This window comes from Ovis canadensis, chromosome 3 (assembly GCF_042477335.2).
Source record: "Ovis canadensis isolate MfBH-ARS-UI-01 breed Bighorn chromosome 3, ARS-UI_OviCan_v2, whole genome shotgun sequence".
NCBI classification, from domain to species: domain Eukaryota; kingdom Metazoa; phylum Chordata; class Mammalia; order Artiodactyla; family Bovidae; genus Ovis; species Ovis canadensis.
Genome location: NC_091247.1, coordinates 206,427,283 through 206,436,827, shown reverse-complemented (window position 1 = coordinate 206,436,827; position 9,545 = coordinate 206,427,283). Strand labels below are relative to the sequence as shown.

The following is a 9,545-nucleotide window of genomic DNA, read 5'->3' as shown; positions in this document are numbered from 1 at the left end:
TCTTGATCTTCTGAAACTGCATATTTTGTCAGCATAGGTAGAAGAGAGGAAGAGTGGTGTGGGTACAAGCTGGCGAGTGCTACCAATAGTCCTTTGTTATAAGACTGCCTTCAAGATATAAATGAAACTCTCCAAAGAGGAATTGTCTTGTCATTTCTTAAGATCCTGAGTATGGTGCTTTATAGTAATAGTAACAGTAACAGTAATAGTAATAGTAATAGTAATAGTAATAGTAATAGTACAATAAAAAATAACAGAAGAAATACTTCACACTTATTAGCACTTATTCTATAAGGCAGTATTTCAGGCATTTTACATCTATTCATTTATCTAATATTTACAACTGTAAGGTGGGAACTAAAATAATCTTATTTGACATAAGGAAACTGAGGTACAGCAAGATGAATTAATGGAGAATTTCACAATTCCAAGTGGTGGAACTGGGAGACCCAATTCTGTAGTTTTTTATAATTCTCAAATGCTATGCTAAAATGCTAAATTGCTTTTACGGGATGGGAGCAGAATATCTTGTCTGTGTTTAAACACTCTTTGGTTCCCAGGATTTACTACTCCCGTGAAAGGACTTACCAAGATCATGAAAGGGAAATAGTAAGACCTGTGAGCTATTACTTTATCTGTCTTAGCTCTGGAAAAACCAGAATATACCAGAAAAGAAATGGAACTGAGAATGTAGATAGATGGAATTCTGACTGAGGTGGAAATTACATAAAAAATAGCTTTATCAGATGGGGAAGTGTGACTATACCCAGTTGAGATTGATACAAATGTATGGACCATTTGTTTATAACACTTTAAAAATTGACTTAAGGGCTTATATTTTTATGAGGTCAATACAAGTGAATTTCTTGAGAGGATAGAATTACCTGTCCTTGGAATAGTCATTTAGACTCTTAGCTCTCAAATTACTCAGTTAAAAGGAAGGAGTTGAATTAGGTTATTGCTGAGCTCCTTGGCAGCTCAAAAAGTATGAAGTTAGTGTTGTATAATATATTAAGAGGTCTGGCACTTAAGGCCCCACTTTATTATCTAAATGATGGTCATAGATCTGGTTCCTGGAACTTTAAGTCTTGTAAGTTAGAGTGTGCATGCTAAGTTGCTTCAGTTGTGTCTGACTCTTTGTGACCCGATGGACTGTAGCCCACCAGGCTCCTCTGTCCATGGGATTCTCCAGGCAAGAACACTGGAGTGGGCTTCCATTTCCTTCTCCAGATCTTCCCAACCCAGGGACTGAACTCTCATCTCCTGCACTGGCTGATGGATTCTTTACCACTGAGCCATCATGGAAGCAAATAGTCACCATAGCTGTATCCAATATGTTAGAAAAAGTTGAGACATGGAGAATATTAAAACACCTGTACCAAACTCCTAGAGATGAAAACTATAATGACTGAGATGAAAAATACATTCAGTAGGATTAACAGTAAATTATACATTGCTGGAGAAGGAAATGGCAACCCACTCCAGTGTTCTTGCCTGGAGAATCCCAGGGACGGGGGAGCCTGGTGGACTGCCATCTATGGGATCGCACAGAGTCGGACACGACTGAAGTGACCTAGCAGTAGCAGCAGCAGCATACATTGCTGAAGATAAAGTTGGTAAACTTAGAGATACATTAAGAGAAACCATAAAAGTGAAACAATAAAGAAAAAACAACTTATAAAAATGAAAATAATTTAGTGGAGCTATGGAAAAACTGCCAGTGATTAATGTGCATGTCACTGCAATCTCCAAAGGAGGAATGAAGGAGTGAAAATTTTTGAAGAAATAATGACTGAAAATTTTCTAAATCCAATGCATTTCAAAAATTCAATAAACCCCAGAATAAGAAAAACAGACCAGACCACACCAACATGCATTTTCTACACTATCTTCAGAAAGTTACCTCTTTGAGTTTCAATTTTACCATCTAAGAATACTTATTTTCTGCATTGTTCTAAGATCTAATGAATTAGAGCTTGCAAAAGAAGCTAGAAAATTGTAAAACACCCATCACTATATTAATATGATGATAGTTGAAATTATACAACACATTATTGTGATGAATCAGTTTCAGAATTGGCTGATTACTCCCCATGACTGTCAGTCTGTATTTTTCTGCTTTCATTGAATTACCCTTTACAGCCAGAACATAGCAACAAGGTTATAGAGAGAAAAGAAATTGCAATTACAGTGCCTGCCGTCCAAGAATTTACCATAATGTTAGGCAAATATACATAAAGAAAAATTTAATCAAAACATGAATTGAACAATATCATTGTACTTGAATCTTTATATACATGCATTCTCAACATGAAATATAGTTGATTTACAATGTTATGCCAATCACTGCTCTACAGCAAAGTGAGTTTACATGAATCTTGAGGGGCTGGATGCTGGCTTGAATAGCATGATGGGAGCTGGGTGGATTTAACCATTATAGATTTCATAAAGTGCTTGAATCTTAAGCTGGGTTTTGAAGGCTTAGAAAGATACTGCACTAAAGCAATGAAGGCAGTGGCCTATTGGAAGGAATGGATGTAGGGATGGACACGAACCAGTTCTCAGGGCAGAGAAGAACAAGGTCTGAATGGGGATCGATAAATCCTGGATTTTGTCCCTAATTACCAAGCAGGAGACTCTGCAGCCTCCTCATTGGGAAATCAGATTGAAAGGAGCTCTAGTATTTTGTATGGCTCCAAAATCTGGGTTCAAATCCTCTAAAAATGTTGAGTGGTTTTGGAAGCACACATATTTTCTTGGTTCCAGTAAGAGTCCAAACTGTAGCCTCTTAGGATATGATAATATTGAGATGAGGGTGATGAGACAGGGTACAGAATCTAGAATCCACACAGAAAGAATTTAGGAGCCATTTAAATTTTGGGAGCAGGAACATCATATGGTCAATCATCTATGATGTTCGAAAATCCTGGAAAACACATATTAAGAAGCAGCCATTCACTGATCCTGAGGTAGAGAGAGTCTAGACAAACTACAGCTGGGCAAGTGTCTTCTAAGGTTAGTTTTCCCTGTGCACCAAATCAGCATTAGAACACGATTAACAGAATCTCCTGTTCTGGGCTAGGTGGGCCTTGATTGAAATATCTCAATATTTTCCCAGGAGAAATCAGACTCAAAATGTAAGTATCCAATCAGAAGTTTATTATGGAAGAATCACACATCTTAACTCCCCGTTGACCTTCACTCCAATTCATTTTCATTACTTTTCAACCTGTGGGCAGGAAAGAGGGATGCAGCCAGACAAGAACATTTAAGGAAGAATTAAGCGATTCGTATGTTTCTATATAGTTCAGTAACGCTACTGCAAGGGAATACAAAACCAGGCACCAGGCTCTGGAAAGAAAGAGACTTTTGTCCAGTCTCATTTGGCCCCTCGGCGCTGCCGGAAATAACGGTCGTAGGCAGCATTGTATCCATACACCATGGCATAGCGTTCGCAAAGTTTGAAGTCATCACAAGCTTCCCGGTTGAGCTCATATTGAGGCTTGTTGAGTTCTCGGATTCTAGAAAGTGAGAAACAAAAAAAAGAAGCCAAAATTGGGAGGCATAAAGGAAGTGGAGAAGTAAGAAAAAAAGAATGCGAAAATATCGTGGGGAGATCCCACAGTGTTAGTGTTAGTGGCTCAGGTGTGTCTCTTTGTGACCCCATGCACTGTAGCCAGCCAGGTTCCTCTGTCCATGGAATTTCCCAGCAAGAATACTGGAGTGGGTAGCCATTCCCTTCTCCAGGGGATCTTCCTGACTCAGGAATCAAACCAAGGTCTCCTTCACTGCAGGTGGATTCTTTACAATCTGAGCCACCAGGGATTTCCCCCAAGATGAAGAGATATTTACAGAACAAGAAGGAGAGGTGAAAGAGGGGGAATTTTCTTTTTCAATACAAATAGGAATTTTCTGTCTTTCCTCCTTTGCTTCCTCCCTCCCTCTCCTTTCTGGGCCTTTCACAAAATAGTCTTCTAGAAATTCAGTTGCTTTTGTACATTGTTTTAAAATTCTTTGATTTTAGAATATGCTTAGAAATAATATATATGATTGAAAAAAAAATCCATTTCTCCCTCCATTCAGATCTGGGAATAATGATCTCCCCCATCACGCGTCATCGCCTACCTCTCTTGGGCTTTCGCTCTCCATCTCTGTTGTGGTGATATAAAGGTGTTAGCGTTTCTCCTGTTAATGAAGGGATCTTAAAACAGAAAATAGGTGGAGTTTTAGGCCATCAGTCATTGATAATATTTCCATGAGTATTCTCTGACACAAATATATTTGAAAGCTCACTCATTCATTTATGCATTTCATGTAACTATGAAAATTAGTTTCATAGTTTCATAACTATGAAGAGTAAAGGGGGAGACAAAGCAAATTTCATAAACTGCCTGATCCAAAGAAATTAATAACCTACATGTGAGTTACTAGAGTCTTGGCACACAGGCTACAATAGACCTTGCTTGTTCATTTTGCTTTGGGTCATCATTTTGCCTTTCTCGAGTTTGGTATTTCTGCTCGAGTGTATTTTTCATTCCCGTGAGGAGAAATCCTCTTTGTCCTGAGGTCTTAAAACATAATTTTAGATTTTCAGTAAATGAACAGTTTAAACATCATGAAATAATAAACAAATTAAAGATGAGCATGATATTTATTTCTCTACCCAGTCTTTATAAGTTGATATTTAATAGTGTCCAACAGAATGCTGGTGTCTGTGGTCTCCCAGCTGACTTGGCCTCCAAGCCTGTACTTTCTCATTTGTCACTACTCCTCATTTTCCATCTGTGTGGTTGTTGTGGTGCCAACTTAAGATTTCCAAATAAGATTTTATGGTTCCTAAGTATGTCGAAAGCATACTTGCCATCTCACAAATTTAAAAATTGCTCATCTGGTGATTTTTTTTATAGTCATTGACTTTAAAATTTTACTTTCCTTTTCCAAAAGATACCCTCTTTTTCCTCTCTGTTATAGGTATTATCATTTTGTCTATTTAAGAATTAGGAGATTCTTCAATACCTGAGATTCCAATAGGGAATTCAAATATTTACTTACTGATTTCATAGGATTCCAGGCTTTCATGAGATTCTGGAATTAAAAAAAAAAAAGATTCATTTTATTGTTCCTTTTCACAGACCACAGGAGTTTAAATATAGGGAAGGAAGGGAAGGGAAGAGTCAAAAAGATGGGAGGAGTATATTTGGCAGTGTGGTTATTACAAATTTCAGGCATTTAGGATTTATGAGCTGTTTCTCTAGCTCTGTTCTTGCTGGGATATATCTACTCTTTAGTTTTCTGGTGTTAAAGGAGCCAGTGGCCCTGGTTTAAGCTAAAATTTTCTAAGAGCTATGAAGTCTTTAGGCTAGTAAAATAAGACAATTTAAGTGCTGCATGTAAGTCTCCAGGGAGCCTTCATTGATTTAATTTGGGACCTGAAATCAAGGAAGGGACATAGCATTGAGGAAACAGGCAAGACTTTCCAGGCAGGCTGGGCAGATGGCTTGGCCGGGCTTCTCCACAACAGGTTCCTAAGAGGTTCTGAAAGCCTCTTAAGAACCTGTGTTAAACTGACAGCCACAGAAACCACTGGCTTCAGCTGACATCTCACACTGGGCATGATGCCAGGTCAGAGAAAGAACTGAGACGATGCCGAAGGAAAAGATTTCTTCTTTCTCCCATTCTCCTAGGCAAAGCAGGTAAATTTGGCAATAAGAAACTCATAGTTGTAAGCATATGAGTGTGCTTAAAAAGTTAGAAAGAAGGTGAAAAACCAAATACTTTGATACAGAAAACTGGCGAATAATTTCAAGACTAAGGAGCAAACTACAGATAGCTGTTAATATAATTGAGGCTCAAGGAAACCTAGAATATCCTCATAATTGAACCATAAGACTGAATGACCTAAATCACGTTGCCTGAGATTTCTTTTCATTAGTTTCGAACAAACACACATATATTTAACAACAAAGAGAACTAGGCAAAATCGATCTTTTAACAATAGAAACTAAGAAAGCGATTTTTCTCTGAGATTCTTTAAATGTAAAACTTTATTTTTAAATTCATTCACTAAAAAAAAAAATTAACTTCATGAGATTGTCCTGCTCCTAGAGAAAGCTATACGTATCACTTCGAGTGAAAACTGGTTTTCTTAAAGGTGAGTGATTCAAACAATACCCTTAACCAATTGTAACCAAAGTCAAAATAAACATCCTTATTCTTTTAAATGAGAGCTTAGGGCCTGGAGAGTTGATATCTTCCCCCGCCCCAGCCCCACCCCCCCCCACCACCACCCTGGAAATAGCTAAGTTTCCAGGTATAGAGCAACTTACCATAGAAAAAACTTGTTTGTTAAGTTACATACAAGAGTCTGGATATTGAAGAGGTAAAAAATAAGATATAAAAAAAAAAAGACTTGATGGAGCAGATCAGTGCTCAAAGGTCTTGGGAAATGTCAAATTCATGGTCCTCTAAGATTATAAGAGCAAAAGGGAAAGAAGAGAAGGAGGGAGAGGAAAAAATCCATGAAAACTTAAGTCAGAGGCAGAAAAGAAAAAAACAAAAACAGAGAGAGAGCTGGAGAAAGTTCTCACCATAACACAGAGCTGCCACGGCCAAGGCAGCCAGGATGGAGAGGAGGAGCAGGCTCTTCATGGTGTCTCTGGGTCACTTGCACCGTCTCCTGGAGGAGCAGTGGGGAGAGACAACTGCAGGCTGTTGGTGAAAGGCTGTGGGGTTTTTATAAGAATCAGAGCAGCTGAAAGGGGTGGAACCAGTGGGAGGGAGTGGGCCGGAGAAGGTGGAGACTGGTTGGCATTGAATGAGCACTGGGACTTTTCCCAAATACTCATTCCTTCCAGATATTATCTACTCTGGGTGGGCAGTTTTCCCTCACTCCTGGACCTAACTTGTATGGCAGGATACTGCCCTGGTACACAAGTTGTGGCTGCCCTATGTTTGGGTCAGACCTGGGCACAGGTCCACAGAGAAGGGAGTCGCCACAAACACGTGTTTGCCTTTCTAATTCCTTCTCTGGTCTGCCCTCTCTGGCCTTGACTTTGGGTCTTTCAGGTTTGGTCCATACACAGAGCCATAGTGTTCTCTTCACTCCCCTGATGGATAGATGAGAGGTTCTGGGGGAGAAAGGACTTCACTTTCTGTGCTGGTTCTAATTTAGAATTGTTTTCCTAGTAGGGCTGAACTGTTAATCCTAACCACTTGGGTGTTCGCCTGGTGATATATCGCTTTTGCAGTTTTTCCAAGTGCTCAACAGGATGGGGATGGCCAAGGACCCCCTGGCTTCTGTTTCCTCCATTGGCTCAGCAGCAACTTGCCCATCCAGTTTTGTGACTTGAGTCCAGACCTGCACACTGATGCCCTCTTAGGCTGGCTATCACTCATCTAAAGTGCAGCAAGGATATTCACCTCGCATTGTCTGAAGGCATTGTCTTGATAATGAACTAATTCAATACGCTTTTAGTGAGTGGCAGATGAGATGCAAGGTACCCTGCTAGGTGATGTAGGGACCTAGAGACAAACAAGACAGTACCTAAGGAGGTAAGAACCTCCTTATTATTCACTTTGCTCTTGAGCTGTCCTGTGTCCTCCAAGACAGATTTTCACAAACACACACCTTCACAAACACACACCTCCATCAGAATCAGAAGCTCTATTTCTTTATTTCTTATTGCAATCCTTCGATTGCAATTTGGTGTCTCTGGTTGTCTTGCAGACAAAGCTCTTTTATTTTTTTATCCTCTTGGACAATCAGAAAACGTTTTCTGTCAGATGTGTCCCTGTTGCCTGGGTACCCAAGAGTCTTTTCAACAGAAAAATAGACTTGTGTCACAGAACAGCAGATTGTGGAAGAGCAAGTTGCAGAACCTCTAACTTGGGCTGGAAGAGAAAAAGGGGCTGCAATGGGGTGGATGGGTATACTTTTCGATGAAGATTAATTTCTAGGAGCAATGATGAACAGCTAGACAGAGCCTCTTGCCTCATTGTTTTTGTCTTATTGGGATGGACTTCCCTGGTAGCTCAGATGGTAAAGAATCTGCCTACAATGCAGGAATCCTGGGTTTGATCCCTGGGTCAGGAAGATCCCCTGGAGAAGGAATGGCTACCTACTTCAGTGCCTGGAGAATCCCAAGGAAAGAGGAGCCTGGTGGGCTACTGTTCATGGGGTCACAAAAAGTCAGACATGACTGAGGGACAAACACTTTCACTTTCACTTACAGATTCTCTCTTCTCCAGCTACAAACATGTGCTTTGTGATGTACACTAGCTCCATCTTTTTCTGGTCTATTCTAGTAATCCCCTCTACTCCCAAATGCAGAAGGCAGCCATACTCTATCAGTTTTCTGACCTCATAATTATTTATTTTTCCAATCTCTAAATCCAAAAATCTTACATTTCTCTTTCCAATTTAAAATGAAGTGAAGTCGCTCAGTCGTGTCTGACTCTTTGCAACCCTGTGGGCTATAGCCCACCAGGCTTCTCCATCCATGGGATTCTCCAGGCAAGAATACTGGAGTGGGTTGTTATTTCCTTCTCCAAGGGGATCTTCCTCACCCAGGGATCAAACCCAGGTCTCCTGCATTGCAGGCAGACGCTTTAACCTCTGAGCCACCAGGGAAGCCCAATTTAAGCTTTATCTTTTTTCACAAGTCATTTTAAACACAGCCTCCACTGGGTTTCCTAAACATTTACGCATTTCTCTTTATTGTCCTTTTTTTTTTTAAATAAAAGATTTATTATTTTCTTCTCAGGAAAACAGGAAGTTAGGGAAACACATTACATTTTACAGCACATATTAGTTTGCTGTTGATCCTAACTCTTCCTGGCACAACTGTCAATAGCATTAGCTGTTTTAACCAGAACCAAGGTGTTCATTCTCAATAGAACGTACACAGATGATGCTGAAAGACTGCAGGTTTTCCTCTGAGAGTAGCATGAGACTTGTTATGGTTTTTGTAAGGCTAACACTTCCTTTTGGAAACTGTCTCTCACAAGTCTCTCATCTTTCCTTTCACTGTTTCCATCTATGCCTGAGTTCTCCTATGCTCAATTCCATTTATGTAGGATTCGTAAATGATTAGCATTCATGCATGTGTGAGAATTCAGAGCCCTTCTATTTCTTTCCTCCTGTATCTCTTGGTCTTCTCTAGTGCCAATTGGCTATCTAAATTGTCTCAAAGACAATTCTGTATATGTCAACTCCAGTCATGTATCCTTATAAGGAGGATTTGGACTAACTCGATGGAGCTTTTGTATTGGAAAAGGCCAAGATTGACTTATGAGAGACAGAAAAAAATGGAGGTAGAAAAAAAGAGGAAGAGCTTTGTAGGCTTGGTTTGTTGCATGGAGGAGTTTAAGGAAGAGATTGAATTATAGAGAGAAAAGCTTTGAGACAGCTGTAGGATGTGAGACTTGTTGAAAATAAAACATGAAAACAGACAAATCAGAATGGCTTTGGTTATGAATAGTATAGTTTAAGATTGTAAAGGATTGAGAACTGGCAAAAAAAATATTAATTGTCTTTAATGTTGGCT

At 39.6% G+C, this 9,545-nt stretch overlaps 1 protein-coding gene across 1 annotated transcript; it reads right to left on the bottom strand.

Moving 5' to 3' along the window:
* Nucleotides 1-3,138: 3,138 nt before the first annotated feature.
* MGP (matrix Gla protein) lies at nucleotides 3,139-7,313 on the bottom strand. The gene is made up of 4 exons (XM_069585635.1): nucleotides 6,588-7,313; nucleotides 5,053-5,085; nucleotides 4,126-4,201; nucleotides 3,139-3,521 (listed from the first exon to the last, which is right to left on the bottom strand). Exons 1-4 carry the CDS (start codon nucleotides 6,646-6,648, stop codon nucleotides 3,380-3,382), a joined length of 312 nt encoding a protein of 103 aa, XP_069441736.1. The 5' UTR covers nucleotides 6,649-7,313; the 3' UTR covers nucleotides 3,139-3,379.
* Between the last annotated feature and the right edge of the window lie 2,232 nt (nucleotides 7,314-9,545).